This window comes from Phaethon aethereus (genome assembly GCF_964289735.1).
Source record: "Phaethon aethereus genome assembly, chromosome: 3".
NCBI lineage: Eukaryota > Metazoa > Chordata > Aves > Phaethontiformes > Phaethontidae > Phaethon > Phaethon aethereus.
Genome location: NC_138576.1, coordinates 85,333,127 through 85,350,484, shown reverse-complemented (window position 1 = coordinate 85,350,484; position 17,358 = coordinate 85,333,127). Strand labels below are relative to the sequence as shown.

At 39.1% G+C, this 17,358-nt stretch overlaps 1 protein-coding gene across 1 annotated transcript; it reads right to left on the bottom strand.

Annotated features, from left to right (window-relative positions):
• Nucleotides 1-1,171: 1,171 nt before the first annotated feature.
• On the bottom strand, nucleotides 1,172-16,337 carry GGPS1 (geranylgeranyl diphosphate synthase 1; the record flags this gene model as incomplete). The annotated part of the gene is made up of 3 exons (XM_081997502.1): nucleotides 1,172-1,933; nucleotides 6,908-6,978; nucleotides 16,259-16,337. The coding sequence occupies 3 exons, from the start codon at nucleotides 16,335-16,337 to the stop codon at nucleotides 1,172-1,174; spliced, it is 912 nt and encodes a 303-aa protein (XP_081853628.1).
• Nucleotides 16,338-17,358: the final 1,021 nt, after the last annotated feature.

Below are 17,358 nucleotides of genomic sequence, written 5' to 3'. Positions count from 1 at the left end.
GTTTTGTCACTGATCAGCCCTCCCCCCTCAATCTAGCTCTTAGTTCCAGTTCTGTTTCAGTGTGTCTGTATACGTAATATTAAAGCACTATTTAAGCAATTAACAAAACTGAAGTGGTATTTTAGCTTGTAGGACAAGATGCTGTACTTTGTTTTATCAAAAGATTACAGAACTTGTCTCTTTGGAGAGACCTGCAACATCCTCCAGATAGCAATTCAGAACAGGAATGCAGCATGAATTATGAATCAACTCCTGTAGAAGGCCCTTTCAATTATAAGCAGAGATTAAAGAGACCTGCACCAACTACAGTGTCCTAAAGTTAGCTGATATGAATCCCATGCCACTTCTAGTAGCAACTTACTATGTTGCTATTTACAGTTACACATATGAGCTCTAATGCATACAAAATATTTGACATTTTAAAAATCTAAAGCCAGGCAATCAATATTACCCACTGCAGAGCTGGAATCAGCAGCAAATTTATGCTTTGCTGATGTGATGGAACCTTTTCTCTAATGTACTTAGAAATCTTTATAAAGCTACAATTTCAGACTAAACATTAGTCTTATTTGCATATAAAATATTATCTTTCAGAATTCACATTCTCCTGAACATATCCCCAGAAGCTGCATAGGATTTTCACTTTGGAACTTAGTAAGATGATCCATCTGATCTTCAGAAGTCTAACTTAGAAATATCACACAACAATTTTAAGTGCATTGAGGTTGCAAGTATCTCCTTTTGCTATTTAACATTGTACATTTTGGTTTACTAGGACATTCTTTGAAAACACACAATACACTCGGGTCAATATGATTTAATTTAACACATAATTTCAGCCAGAAACCTACAGTAGCCTGGTTAAATATGAGAGTTTTAGGCCTGAAATAATGCTGCTGACTGCATAAAGATGATCACATTTAGGTTCAAAGCTTGTTTCAGTTCTTGTACATCTGCTTTAACAAAGCCATCTGCAAGCAGTTGCAGTTAAGACTGTATAGACAGTAGGGTATATTTCAATACTTAGTGACAAATTGTTTTTAAACAGTAATTTCTGTAACATGGCTACAAGAGAAAGTTTTAAGCAAGACTGATTATCACACCTCTTGGATAGTCTGGTTATTTTCCCATTTTAAAAAAGTGTTTTAATTCACACCGAGCAGTTAAATTTTTAATTTTCAGTTTCTTTGAACATTTTGCTCAGCTGTTCAACTAGTGCTACAAGCTCAGGGTTTCCCCCAAGTGATTCAATTTGTTTATAGGCTTCAGATTCGAGCTCTTTCAATGTATTCCGAGTGTACTCAAAGGAACCCACATTTTCAAGGTAATGTACACAGTATTTTTTTATATCTATGTTCTCTGTCCTTTGACGTAAAATGTTTTGCACCTGAGTACTTTCAGGTCTTGACCAAATTGCATGAATTGTTGGGAATGAGAACTTGCCCTCAGTTAAGTCTTCACAAAAACTCTTGTTTTCACTATATTCTTTGGAGTGCAAGTTGGCATAGTCATCTCTTATTTGGAAGAAGAGGCCAAGTGTGTTAAGAAGTGGCTTTAAGTCTTTTTTATAATTTGAGAAGAGCTGCATGAGGCCTACAGCTAATCCAAAGAGACCACCTGTCTTTTGCAGTACCATAGCTTTATATTCAGCTTCCGTAGGACAGGTGTAAGTATCCCTCCAGTAAATATCCAAGCCTTGACCTTTATGGAGTTCCAGAAGTTGACGGGTAAAAACTTTAACAGCATCTGGATGATCAAGGGTTAAAACCTTTTCTAAGCCAAGGAAATACACATAATTAGCACAGTTGATTACAGATGGAATTCCATAGATACTGTGTGCCACTGGAAAGCCCCGTCGCAGCTTTGAGTTATCTTCAATATCATCCACAAGCAGGCTTGCATTGTGCAACATCTCTGTCACTTCAATGATAACCTATAATAATAAGAAAAAAATTATTAAGTCTCCCATTGTAATTTAACCTCCAGTTTTGCAAGACCTTATTTAAAATGGGTAAGGTTTTAAAGACTATTATCTACCACTGAGGTTCCCCTTTAGACCACTCACTTTTACTATTAATATAGATTTATGATTCTCCTCATCAGCCAGTTTGCTGCAAGTCCTGTATCATGTGGTCTGTCTTGTGTAATGTGTTCAGATTCAAAGTGAACTTACTCCCTGGAGTGTTTCCACTTGCATACTCCTCTTCATTGTTGCAACAGTTATAAAATATGCCATTGGCTAGAAGTCATGCCGTAACTATTATTAGAAACAGGATAGAGGAAAAGCAAAGCAACACAATGTGACAAGTTTAGATTCACTAACCTGAGATCTCCCATGGTCAGTTCTTGAGTGTGTCAGGTGTCATCTGTTAACACACTTGTCTTGTAAATCTTGTTTTGATAAGTGGAGAGAGTTCATCTGTCTTTCCCCACATTTTGTGTAGTTATCTTCAGTATTGAGCTCTTAAAGGACAGACTATTCTCTCCAAAATATCACTTGGAAAATTCTTGGCAGAAAGGCAACAGCTACAACTTCTCTTGGGAAGCTTCCTACACACTTACTACCAAAATCATACACCACCTGAGGTATGCAATAAGCTGTTCCAAACATCAAGCTTGTAGCTAACTAAATTTGACTAAAAGGGAACTGTAACAATTCCAAAGCTCAATTCCAACTCAACAAGAAATTAAGAGTTTTAACACTATATACGTTTGTTATTGCACAGCTGCTACGCAAGGAACAGTATATTCAGCACCTGCTTAAAAGGAAATAAATTTAAGCATGTAAGACTGCATACTGTATAACCTCACTGCAAAACACGTCTGATTAAGATACAATTTTAAAGCTAATGAACCAATTACACTTGCTAGCTACAAACATTGCACTCAGTCAACATTCATCAAAACAACTGCTTCTCAAAAATATTAAGGCCACCATTAAATAGCTGCAAGTACCTAGTATGGTCCTATTTGGGGGGTGCTGTAGGAAAAAAGTAAATAGGGACTTTGCTGCAAGCATTTTCTTGAGCAGCAAGTCACCTAGTGTTCAGTGACCACTGTCCCAAAGATTAAAACCCAAAACACAGCAAGCTAATTGTCTATCCAAGATGCAACTGCAAGAACAAGCTACTTAGGAAGCCCTAATGACTCATCTGCCAGTTAGAAGTGAGCCCTACTTTGACCTGTGACGATATGTTGCTGCCCATTGACTTTAAATCAGAGGATAGAGTACTTATTGAAAGTAACTTTGCATACCTATTTGTCTTAATATTCTTTTAGTCCATTATGTCATTCTCAGTACTATCAGGAAGGTTACCCTGTATTCTGTGAATTCCTCAGATAAGACTATTCTAGCATTTCTCTTGCTAACTTATTTCATATCACTGTCAGTTTCATGAACTTTTGCAGCTTCTAGTGCTTCATGACTTCGTGTGTCTGAATTAAGTTATCTTGTGAACTTAAGAAAATACAGTGTCAAAAATGCCTCAAAGTTGAAAGTAAGGAGTGAAAAAGTTTAGACAGCAGAAAAAGCTTGTTTTAGAAGACATCAGGAAGTAGCCTGAGGAAATGAAGAGACTCCTTTTCATAATGAAAAGTGAAGAACCAGTCCTGAGTGTTATGCTGTCTTAGAACCTAAGCCTATCTAATCAGTAGCTGCAGCACTATAACTCCAACACACAGATTTATACCTCCTTACCTGCACCAGCTTTAGAATTTGCTTGGCCCTGTACTAGGCCATTTCAGTGCCTTCTCAGAAGAAAGTTCATCTGACAAACCCACTGTTCTCTAATTCAACAAGCTGAAGTGTCTCAGTGCAGCATCAGATGAGTACTAGAGATGCAGTAAGTGGGGAAAAAATGTGACCACTTCGCTGGGAAAAGTGAAATGGTGGCAGCCAACACTAAAAATCAACTACCAACAAACAGTATCCTCAACCCTATTCATCTAAATAAACTACATGAAGACAAATGATCTGAGGTAAAAAAATGTCCTATAAAGAGTGCCAGAATTCAGATTATTAATAGAAGAAATACAAATAGCTGGAAGGGAAACAGGCTGAGAGACAACTGGGACATCTTAAGATTATGAAAGACACCAAAAAGATGACTACAGGTGGTCCTGCAGACCTCAACAACTTTAAGTTACTAAAATTAGTACAAGTATGCACAAAAGCACTAATAATTGTGGCAGGATGCAGATTAAAAGGTAACAGGGTCTTGTTTTTGTCCTCAAATGACCTTGTCCAGGTTTCAGCTGGGAAAAGAGTTAATTTTCTTCATAGAAGCTAGTCTAAGGCTATGTTTTGGATTTGGGATGAGAAAATATTGATAACATCCTGATGTTTTCAGTTGTTGCTAAACAATCAAGGACTGGCCAGCTTCTCATGCTGGCCCACCAACGTGAAGGCTGGAGGTGCACGGGAAGCTGGGATAGGACACAGCCAGGACAGCTGACCCAAACTGGCCAATGGGATATTCCATACCATATGATATCATGCTTGGTATATAAAGCTGGGGCAAAGAACAAGGAAGGGGTGGGGGTTCAGAATTAAGGCATCTGTATTCCCAAGAAACCATTACGTGTGATGGAGCCCTGCTTTCCTAGAGATGGTTGAACACCTGCCTGCCAATGAGCAGCACTGAATGAATTCCTTGTTTTGCTTTGCCTGCATGCACGGCTTTTGCTTTACCTGTTAAACTGTCTTTATCTCAACCCATGAGTTTTCTTACTTTTACACTTCCAATTCTCTCCCCCATCCTACCATGGGGGAGTGAGCAAGCAGCTGTGTGGGGCTTAGTTACCAGCTGGAGTTAAACCACGACAGACCTGAAGAATAAAAATGTTAAAGTTCTACGGCAAACAGCATAAGTGGTAAAGGAAACATTAAAGCACCAGTTTTCTTCATGAAGATAACCAGAACAAGTGGTCTAAATTTTCAATAACAGTTACATGATTATCAGTTCAAAAGTGACAAGTAGAACTAGTAACTTCTGTTCACAGAGGCACTGCAGCTTTAGTTTACTATAGAACATGGAGGAAGATGGACCTCCACTGTCACAGGTGCTCAGCAAAAGGTCAAGAGGCAACAGTCAGACTGCAGCATAAGAAATCCCGATTAGGCAGAATAGAAGAGTTTGTTGTCATGAAAGGGGTTCCACTTGGGAAAGCAAACCCAGAGAAGCTGCAGAATTGAAAATCTGAGGATGTAGAAACTCAGTAAGGCCCCCAGAAGCCTAAAGCAGCTATGGAGCAAGCTGTGCTTTAAGCAGGGCATTGTCCTGGGTAACTTCCAGAGGCTCCTTCCAGTTTGAATTCTGATCTCTGATATTAGACTAAACCCATGCATACAATACACAGGTTACTATTACTATTATTTGGATATATAGCTGAGCACAGAGGGTAAGTAGTATCTAGCTGGGAGCCACAATAAATCTGACTAAAAAGTTATATAGACAGGTTGGAAAATAGGTTACTAGATGATGAATACAGCCTCTTTGTTCATTGTTTAAATCACACCATTTTGCTACTTGAAGACTATGAAGTGTCACTCTTAAGCCACCCTAAAGAAGACTCCTTCACAAACTCTAAAGGTACTTCTGCCTAAAATGAAATTAACTAGGGACCAGCTGGGTAAGTGTTTAAAAGTGTAATTTGTTATTTTAATTCCTTACATTGTCTTGGATACAGAGAATCTTCTGCACCCTCAATATGCAGTTTGACAACACTGTTGTCTAACCAAGAGGGTAATTTTTCATTTGACAAGCCACAGTGTTAAATACACAGACATACATCTTGCACAGATTTGTCCAACAGAAAAGCAAAAGGAAAGGAGAATTCCTAGTCTAATGCTAGACTATTAGGCTACTCTGTTAGGGAGTAAGGACTCCAGACTATGTGATAAGGTGACCAGTTTCAGGTCTAGCACAAAAAGTCGTCTATAAAGTTGATTTAACTGCTGTCTTTGACATTCTTGTATCAAAACTGTAAGATTTTATTTTTCTTACAGTTTAACCCTAGTTAGTAACCAAGCCCCACAGAGCTGCTCACTCACCCTACCTCCCCCAGTGGGATAGGTGAAAGAAACAGGAGGGCAAAAGTAAGAAAGGTTGTGGGTCAAGATAAGAACAGTTTAATGTTTTAAACACTATTAGAATAATAATGAGACAGAATAATAATAAGACAGAAACAAAACCCAGGAAAAACAGGTGATGCAACTGCTTACCACCCATCCACTGACACTCAGACAGTCCCTGAGCAGCAATCGCTGCCCCCACAGCCAACTCCCCCCAATTTATATACTGAGCATAACATTATATGGTAGGGAATATAATTTTGGCCAGTTTGGGTCAGCTGTCCTGGCTGTGCCTCCTCCCAGCTTCTTGTGCACCTCCTCACTGGCAGAGCATGGGAAGCTGAAAAGTCCTTGACTTAGTATAAACGCTGCTGCGCGACGACTAAAACATCAGTGTGTTATCCCATTATTCTCATGCTAAATCCAAACCACAGCACTATAGGAGGAAAATTAACTCTCCCAGGTGAAACTAGGACAATTTTCAATCATTATATTTGTGTAGTTTACAAGGTAACTGTCTAGCTTCTTTCATAAGTCATTGCAAACTCAGTGTTAATATCTGAGTTATGTTAGGTGGGTAACAATGCTTAAAAATTTGAGCACACTTGGAAAGAAGTAACTGTTCTACATAAGACCAGTTAAGGAAGTAATTTCTTTAGTGTTACATCACAGTCAAAGCTTCGCACTGAAGTAATTTTCCTGGAAGTTTACTTCAATATATTCAGAAACTAGTGCATTTTGGATTTCTGATCATTTATGCTATGTAAGAGAATAATCTGTAATCAGTAGTCTTTGAAGAAAAGTCACAGCCCTTTAAAAATAATTAGCCAGTACCTGTATCTTATCTTCTGGAACATTCAGCCAGTGATTAAAGGCCTGAGACAGTTTGGTTCTCACTTGCTTACCTACAATAAAAATGTTACAGGCATTTACAATAAAAAATAAAAATCACGTAATGTTCATTGTTAGGGACAACAGTTTCTCTTAACAACTATAGCTGATTTGAGACCAGCAAGCTGATCAGTGTGATCACTTGAAAGCAGAATAGATCATAGTGTGTCACTTGTTTCCTCATTGTATAAACACCACATTTATCAGCAACCTCAGTTTTAAACATTTCAGAGTAATATGCAAAGCACATATTTACAGGTTACTGTATTTAGTTTTGGCAGTTTAAATAGTAAAGTGGCCCTGAGTATGTTGGTAACCTGTACAGGTCAGCTTACTACTTCTGAAAGCAAGCCCTAGCTTGCCAGCCATGTTGGTTTTGTGCATGTAACAGATTAAGAAGATTCAATTACAATTCATTATTAACTGAAGATACAGATATTTGTTGAATACCTATTTCTCTCCATTTTTAGGTCTTTCTCCTGTAGTACTCTTCACTTGCCTACTGACAATTTGTAAAACAGGAAAGTGACATTTGACATACTTACTAAATATCTCTAACTGAAAATCTGAACATAACATTCTCAACAGAACTTTCCAAGAATGCAGGCATTTATCTTCTACCCGAAAAGCCTACCTATGAATAATAGGATTTGTTCTGCTTTCACGAAATCTAGTTTGGTGGAGCCAAGCAGTCACCCTGTTTCATAGGAACGAAATACAAGATCAAAATTCCAAGTTTATTCTTAAAATAAGCATTAATATTCAATCCAGATACATTTTACATGGAGTTAATTTTGACAGAAGTTAACCTGTGTGTCTATAAATTATTGATGCCAGCTTTCTTTAATAAATTGCTAGGAGTTACATGAAAATATTTATTCAGTGTCTACCGATGATCAATATGAAATAGTCACCCCCTACCCACACTGAGACAATGCTGCTCTGAACTTTGAAAAGCTCACCTATGTACAAGATCCTCGAGTAACTGCAGGATGGGTTTAGAAAAACAGCTCTGCATATCTAGCTCACATCAACAAGGCCTTTGGAGAAAGTTCTAAATAAACTTCAAAGCAGTGCAACCTGGGCAGTGGGTTCCATATTACTCATCTCAAGATCTACTGAGAGACATTATGATTCTGCAATATTAGTCCTTGTGTCGATGATGCCATCTTGCCCATAGCACTGAAGAAATTTCAGCATTTGAATCTCTCCCTAAGGCTTCACTATTGCTGTGTGACCAGCACATACAGAACAGAATAATAAAAATGGGTAGATTCACTTGCAGTTATATACCCTGGAGAAACTGGACTGTTGATTTTTGCTTTTTAAGTCACCACCAGGTAAGCAATAGCTTTGTGGTCTGGAGTCTGTAGCAAGGGTGATACCCTTCCTCTCTGGCTCAGAGGGCTTCAATTTTTGTCTCAGTTCTCAAAGATTTTTCACTGCTTCCCATCACCACCACCTTTTGGTTTTCATTAGAAGAGACTAACAAAAAGGCACTTTCTTCCCCAACAGCTTTGTCCTCTGGCTCTGTCCTGTGTGAAAGGGCACACTTACTTGGACATACACTGTCATTGGCTTGTGTTCTCCATTTTTGTTTTCTATGCTCAGTCTTAAACACTAATAGCGTTCTTCAGGAGGGAAGGGATTATTTTGTCTTTCAAACAGGAGAACAGATATTTTAAGCTCCCCATGCCAGGCTTGCTCTCTATCAGGAAAGTACATAGCTGGTTCTAAATTATTTTTTTTTAAAATACTGTTTATTTAAAACAATAATTTGCTGACTTAGTTCACTATTTTAACACAGCTAATTTGAGCTCAAATTTAAATAGAAAATTAGAGTAGTACCCAAGAGTTTAAAAACCTCTTATGTTAACTAAGCACCACCACTAATTCAAGTTAGACCTGCTTCTGACACCATACCCTGCAGATACTAAGGATTAAAACACTTCAAACACTCAGACTTCTCCCCTTTTCCCCATGTTGTTAGATCAGATTTCGGCCAGATTGGTTCCCTAATCTGACTCTCTACACTTTTAACCACCAGTACTGCACAAGGGAGGGTCAAAATGCATCAGGGGGAATTTTATTTTAAAATAATTGCATGAGTTCACTGAGGAGAAAAGATTGCTCAAAAATATTGAGAATAACTGTTACAAACATCTGCCAAACTGTATGGCTTGCCAGTTAAGTATTAACAAATATTTCAGTACACCCACAAAGAAAACTACTCAGAGATAATATCACATTAAGAAAGTGTACCTTATCTACAGCTGTTTATTCACTTCTGAATTACACTGATACACCACCTACTTTTTTACATTAGGCAGCTAATTCTGTTTTTCTGAACGTGTTTCCTAGAAAATATGCTTCTGGAATGCTGGATGTTCAGCAACAAGTGTTATTTTATCATGAGGAATATAACTAGTAGCACACACTCTAAATGGATTATTAACATGCACAGTGGATTTATCCACTTCAGTTCCTTAGTACAGACAGCATCTGAATTGTTAGACCCGTCTACCTTGACTAGCAAGGCTGTCTAGACACTGACTATTCAAGGAAAAACCACTATCTGTGGTTTCACTTCACAAAACATATAGCAAAACATTCATCTTCCATTTTACAGGTGCAGATTTGCTTGTGTGAGCCCCTTTAAAAGAAAACAGTATTTATGTAACAATAATGTTATCTTGTTCTGAAGTCAATCCTACCCAGTCGATGTGCTATTACAGCAATTTTCTGTATGCATGTTTTATGCCTACAACCATGCTACGATGGCAAAAGACCAAAGCCCTCTAATACTGGTCTCAATGCAGAAGCCTCCATTCCTTGCCGCACCTCTCCTCCAAACTAGACAAGACAACAATCCAGGGACACTAGGACAAAATTAAAAGGAATAAAACTTAACACTAGCAGAATTATCCAGTTTCTTCACTGTCACACGTCACTGCTCTATTAATTATTCTACACAGGCTATTATAAAACTGAAGAATATAGAGGTCTAACTTTCAAAATTAGAAGCTCTACCCACTCTATAGAGCTGTAATAGACATTACTGTACCAAGCTTTGATAAAAGTTATGCTAAATGCATTCAGTTTAATCTGCTTAAGATCCAATATTACCCAAACCAAACAGCAACTATGGGAAGCTTTTCTCCTTAGTAATGCTGGGTGGAAAAGGTAAGAAAAAATATTCAGAACATAACAGATTCATTCTGATGAAATTCCTTCTACAAGGATTCTGTAAAATCCTTATCCTTGAAACAAAGATCAAGTTAGATTTAAGATGTTGGACTGACAACAATCCCTCCCACCTCTTCAGACAGATGAGATGCTTCTCTTTTAGAGGAAAAAAAAAAAAAGTCAGCCTGAGTCGCTCTCCATATACACAATTGTTCTTGTGACAGGGTACAGACCCAAAATCCACAGACCTCCAGCTATGGATAGGCTCCTGATTAGTATTTCTTCTCTCTTACTGCATTGAACTGACCACAAGCCATGCCCTTAAGGTAGCACCTCACTTACAGTGAGGGTACATAAAAGGGCTAGGACAGCATGGGAAAGAGCAGAGGGACTATTAACCTAGCCCTCATTAGAGCCTTACTAAGCTAATCAACTCATTACCCCAGCAGAAAACTGTCTGCTTTTTACTAGGTTAGCTTTCTGCCAGCTTTATGTACTGAGTCAGCTTATGAAGCAGGTCTGCCAGAGTTAGTACAGGGTAAGCAGCAGATGCTGAGAGCCAGGAGAAGGGGGCATTGCCCTTCTGGAGTAAGCAAGCTAATTATATTACCTCAACTATATTGTATGCTTACATGTTTAGCTCTGTCCTCTCGTGGATTAGGGCTAAATGGATAAATTCCCCAAGCAGACCTCCCCACACAGCTACAAGAACACTACAACAAGTATAAGTGCACTGCGGGAAAACAACCAAAGAGAACAGGCCTATACACTTTTAAACCTGGGCGACCATGTTGACAGATTAAGGTCACTGTTAACTTGTCTAGCTTAACTCCCTTGTTCAAAACAGTGTTAACTAACTAGTCCAGGGTTGTGATCCTGATTTTTGCCTTGCTCCTTCTTCTCAGGATCCTGAATGCCACCATCCCATTGTCACTGCAGCCAAGGTTGCCCCAGTCTCCACATCCTAAGCAAATCTTTCTTGTTTCTGTGTGAGGTCCAGCATAATGCCTGCCTTCACCAGCTCCTTGATCACCTGTGTTAGCCAGCAGTCATCAATGCACTCCAGAAGCCTCCTGGACTGCCTGTGCTGTGTTGCTTTTTCTACCAGATACTGAGGTAGCTGAAGTCTCATGAGGACCACTGCCTGTAAATATGAGGCATCTTCCAGCTGTCCAAAGGCCTCATCTACTTCTTGCTCAGGTGGTTTATAGCAAAGACTCACTATAGTGTCACCCCTATTGATCTGCCCTCTAATCTTAACCCATAAGCTCTCAACAGGCTTATCTGACTGAAGGCAGAGCTCCACACAGTTCAGCTGTTCTTTCACATAAAAGGCAAGTCCTGCTCCTTGCTATGCCAGACTGCCTTCCTAGGCAGTCCATATCCATCCATTGCAGCACTCCAGCTGTGCAAGCTATCCCACATCAAATATCCCAATAAAACTGTAGCTCTGCAACTGCATGTAGGCCTCTAACTCCTGTTTATTCCCCATGCTGTATGCATTTGTGTAGAGGCACTTCAGAGAGGCACTCAGTCCTGCAGATACCCCACAAAAAGTGAGAGCTTCTGCCATCATGTTGTTCTGTTCATACTTCCTTGTTTGAGTGCATATGCTTGGGATGGGCTGCCTTCAGCTCTGCTCTGTTGATTACAAGGTGTGTCTTGTCCACATCAGCCTACACCCTTTGCTTGCACAGTCACTGTTCACTTACTTGTGGGGTAGTCATTCCCCTCTATTGTAATTTCTAGTTTAAGGTCCTTCTCACCAGGTTGCTCAATCTGTTGGAAAAGACACTTTTGCCCTGACTTGGGTAGGTGGATGCTATCTCCTCTTGGTAGTCCTTGATCTATTAAGGGAGTCCCATGGTCATAAAAGCCAAATCTCTGCTATCAATGTCACCTGTGCAACTAAATAGTTGTTGACGGGCGGGATCTATCTGTTCCTCTTGATGGTGAGAGGAACAGCGTTGAGTATCATGGAGAAAAGCCACCTGGCTTCCTGTGCCCTTGGTCCTCATTCCAAAAGCCACATAGTCATGCTTGATAAGCTCCACGCATCCCCTTGCTATATCCACTAGTGCTCAAGTGGAAGAGTTGCAAAGTTTAGTCTGAGGGTGAAACACAGCTTGGCAGTCCCTCCCTAACATCCCTAATCAGAGCTACCCAGAAGCAGCAAACCTCCTTAAGACAGCAGTTCAGATGGAAGCCTCTGTCCCCTGCAGGAGTCACTCCCCACTACTATCACTTCCTGCTGTCACCAGGTACTGGTCTGATGCTTTGTTGTATACACAGCTTCCAGCGCACTGAAATTGCTTGGCACTTGCAGATCTGCTCAAGGAACAGGACGCTTTCTCCTGGTGCTAGGAGCCATCAGCTCCCCGCCTTCACCATTGCAGGAGTATTCATTTCCCCACCTGACATGCAGGTTGTTCAGGCCCCTCCTTCAATACACTTGGGGGTTTCAGGCTCTTGAACCTGAAGGGTCTTGCTCTTTTTTTTATTTCTGATGCTGTGCAGCCTGCTGACTCCCTTCAACTGCTCCTTAGCTTAGTGACAAAGGTTTTCCACCACTGCACAGCTTTTAGGGGCAAGGACATCACTTTCTTCTGGCCCAGTGGGGGCCCAGGCATCCCTTCAGCTCAGAAGCTGGACAGCCTCCCTCAGGAACCTGGTACAAGTTAAGGCCTCTGATGTGCCAGTGGTGGGGATCATGCCCTGTGGTGCTTACCTCCTTCGCCAAGCTGGTCAAGTTCAACAGCCCAGCGGAAAAAGCTGAAAACCAAAAGCCAGTCTTGATTGTTTAGCAAGCTAAACAAGCACAGGAAAGACTGCAGCCAAGATCAGAGCAATGCACATGAAAAGAAAGATGTACAGTCATGAATGGGATCAGAATCTACCCCTTTCAATAGTAAGCTGTTGACCACATCAGTTTTACTGCAACTGAAACTCCATATACTCCTCAGTGCTGCAAAAATAGCTACTGCTGTTAACTCAGCCACTTGGATATAAAAGATTCATCATCTGTGTGAATCAGGCCATTTTTGAGACAAACCACATTGGAATTTGTGAAAGTTAATTCTGTTTATTGTACTTTGTTCACGAGACTAAAGGACAGAATACTGGATTAAGCAGAACACCACCGTAAACTAGCATAGCAGTGTTCTACTATAATGAGATTTTACAAGAAAAGTTACTGGTTTAGAACATACCTTCTCCCAAGCACTAAATCCTGCTAGTGAAGGAATAAGCATCAATTACCACACTAGCAGTTAAAATAGCAACATAGCAAAAAAACCTTAAGCCTAGTTGTTTCTCTGTCCTAGCACCATTGAAGACAAAGAAATAGACACGCTTAGTTTAAGTATCACTCCCAAACTGTTACCATTAAAAGTTCCATTTAAATAATGGGAAGCAGACTAATCAACTTCTTGTATTGAGGGATCAATCCTCAGTTATAAAAATTTGTGTTCTTACACTACAGACAACATTAGCAGGCACATTTTTTTCCAAACCACCTTGATACTATTACATAATCCCCTTTTACGTAAACAAAGTTTGATATGTATCTAAATTCATTCAAGTTCTCATTGGTTACTAAACCATTTGAAAACTTCGGTTTTTAACTAGTCTTAAAAGGTAAGTAACTGGACTACCGTAGGGCCATAAAGGTACATATTTGACTGATACTACCTAATTATCTGATTATCAGGCTGACAACTGGCAGAAGTTAAGAGACAGGAAAATTCTGCCAGAAGCATAAAGAGGATGGAATGAAACTGCCTCTTTCAGCAAGAGCTTGTTAGATTAGCTCAGGCATCTCATTTGGGCTCCACCCTAATTATGAACAGCTAGCATGCACCCAATTTTTGCCCACTCGCCAAGCACCGGTGCTCATACTGATTCCAAGGTTCACACAAGTATCTGGCTCCTACTGATCTGTGCTTGGCGTAGTTGACTTTGGGGAAAGCCACAGTGTTTCAAAACCCATAAACATCCAGCTATCTGACTGTGAACCCTCACTGCTTCACCTGTTACCTGCCTAGTATAACAGAAGTCTTCGCTTTTGAATCACACTACCATTTCTGCATAGAAAGAAGTGTACCTTGTCTCTCACCTTCCCCAAAACAAACTAAATCAACAAGAGATCAACATGTTAAAGTGGACAATCAGATTTATGATACTTTAGCAGGATAGGCTATAAAATGTTCGCACTGTCAATAAGTATAACATTATAATATATCAGTATAGAATGATGAGGGTTGAACTCAGTCACAACAAAGTATAGGAATTTAGCCACAGGAGTCAAGGTGGCAAGGTTAAGTGTATATCCTAGATGCATCATTTAAAGTGGAAGATAGCTGAAGAAGTATTAGTCAAGCACTTTTGCCTAGGGAAGCTTTTTTTGGTGCTTTTTGTCTGTTGTATATTTCCTTCTAGGAAGCTGAGGGGTTTTTTGCTGGTATCTAACACACCTTAAAAATAATTAGCAGCTAAACATGCAAAGATGTTAGTATATGCCTTGGTTATATGGGATAAGCTAACAAAATAAAAAGCACATATAAAGATGGTCTTGGAAGAAAGTAACTTTCTTCAGGACCAGCTCCTAGAAAGCTCTCTGGAATATCATAGACTCATTCTCAAGGTAGTTCTCTAGCAAAAGCACCACCCAGTTCAGAACACCCAACTGGAATATACTGTGGGGAAATGGGAAAGAAGCTTTCTGGCATTAAAAAGGCTTGTTACTGCCAAATCCTTTCCTTTTCTTATTTTTCAGCTCAAGTAGTTCTAACTGCCAAGTCAAATAAAAAAATCCCTAATGTAGACAAGACAATCCTGGATATTTGTAGAGATTAATAATGAAATTCATTATACAAAGGTATAATGAATTAAGACCCACCCTGCTGATACACAAGTCTTCCTTCAGATGCACAAAAGCCACTTAATACTGTGCCTGTGATTCATTATGCTACTGCCTAAACAGTAGATATAATTTTGGTCAGAATTATTTTCTTTAATATCTACAATATTTTGTATCCTCCTTAACTCCACCAGTATGCAATATAAGCTGGACAGAAGGCAATCCTGCAATAGTCCCAGTGACAAAGTCATTCTGCCACTACTTTTACAAACTTAGTCACTTTGATAGCTTGTATGGTCTTCCTTACACTTTAGGTGTACAAGTAAAAGCCACAGCAAACAATCTGCTTAGTCAAAGAGGCTTCCGAGAGGCATATCCATACACTAGTTCTCCATCAAACCGCCTCCTGAATTCTGCTAAAATGGGTACTGTTCTAGACTGAAAACTTCATCTTAATGTGCTGCTAGTGACCTGATACCACACAAGGACTGGTTGATCATCTGGCAAGTGAGGCAATCCACAGACAGACAAAGTTGCCCATATGAATACCCAGCTCTACACATCAGAGAGAAGAAATTACACAAAAGCAGCAGGCTATTAAAAAAAGCCACACACAACACAAAAAACCCCAAACCAAACCAAAACCACAATCCATTGAGTCCAGCACAGCAAGCAGATAAACTGAGGGCTGATGATGTTTTGTTCTTTAAGAATGGGATCAAGCTGGAGCAGAATCACTTACATAAATATGAATAATTAGTAAGGTAAGTCATTAATTAATGTAACTTTCTATAAAAAGATAAATCAGGCAAGAACTAAACATAGGTATTACCTTAAGTGCATTAGTTCTGGTTGTTTCATTCATATGTTAATACACATGATGCAGTAGTGCTAGGCATGGGGACAAGGGAGAGGAAGAAGGCAAGGGAAAGAAATCAAATAATAATCCACAAAGCCTTCGTTTACAAGTATTTGCCCTTATCGGTTTTAAAAAGTAGTAAGTCAGCTACCCTGAATGGAGAGCTGAGTAACTGAAATACTACTTACACTGCAGACAGACTCAAGAGCTTTTGTACCAATCTCACCAAAAAGGTGGTTCTACAAGAGGAAAAAAAGAACAAATATTGAAAAGTTTTACTTTTAATTACTCTTAAATCCTCAAATCAAGAATGGATAAACTTCTTGGCTTATACTTCCTGACACAAAAGTCGCTATAAAAACTATTTTGAGATTTAAAAACAACACAGTACAACGAAACTTGCCTGGTAGTTGAAGTAAATACTGGTATGGCTCTAGGATTCTTTTAGATGTTTCATCCATCCCATCCATTTCTTTATTTCATAAGAGGTAGTTCACTGTTAAAGAAAGTGTCATTAACACTATGTAGATCAAAAGTTAGGGAAGCAAAAAAATAGATGTACACAATAAAAAGTCAGCTGACTTTAAGGTTAGGTACAAATACTCCAATTTTGAACATGACACCTTCAGTTAATACTACCTTCACTACAGAAAAAAGTTTTCCAGATGTCACTTGCAAAAAACCAAGCATATGTATTAAATACAGTTTTCTTTGATTATTCATGAATAGTTTAAATCAACTCCTAGACTTTGCTCTTTTATATGCATTAGAGGTCTTGGATAATAGAGAAGTATTTAAAACATTAACATTCACAACAATGAAGCTCCACTGCAAGTCTTTAGAGAAGACGCTCAGCACACACAAAACCTCATATGACTAATGTGATTAGACCTCCCTAAATACTTTCCCTATACAAAAGTGGAGATGCCCAAGAACAGAAAATATACCCAATACTGAGGCAATTTAAACAACTTGAACCCTAGCTTCAGCCTTCTGATAGAATTCTTCAGTCCTGTTTTACAAGGCAAACCAGGAATATACCATTTTCTCACCTCTGTTTAAGCATACAGACATCTTTACACACTTTCCCATATACGATATACATCATAGACTTATGATAAATCTTTTAGGATCCATTCCTTACATAATCAATAGAAAAGTGTTGAGCTATGTTTCAGTCCATGTACCTTTTGTCATCTCTATCTGACTTTTTTTTTCCAAAGTGTTTTCTATGATAGATTTTCTGTCCTTTCACCTCTAGCCTTCCTTGCTGCACTGCAGATGCAGCAGCTCAAAACAATTCTTCTAATGTCATTTTAAGACAGGAACTGCAGCAGCAGCATAAAGACTCATGCTACTTCAGCATCATTTCTCAGCTACTTTGCAGCATCCTGGAAAGGATGTACTTTTTTTCCCCGGAGCAACTGAACAGTTATATAAATTATCCATAAAAATTACTATTTTAAAGTGATATTTATAAGTACGGACTGA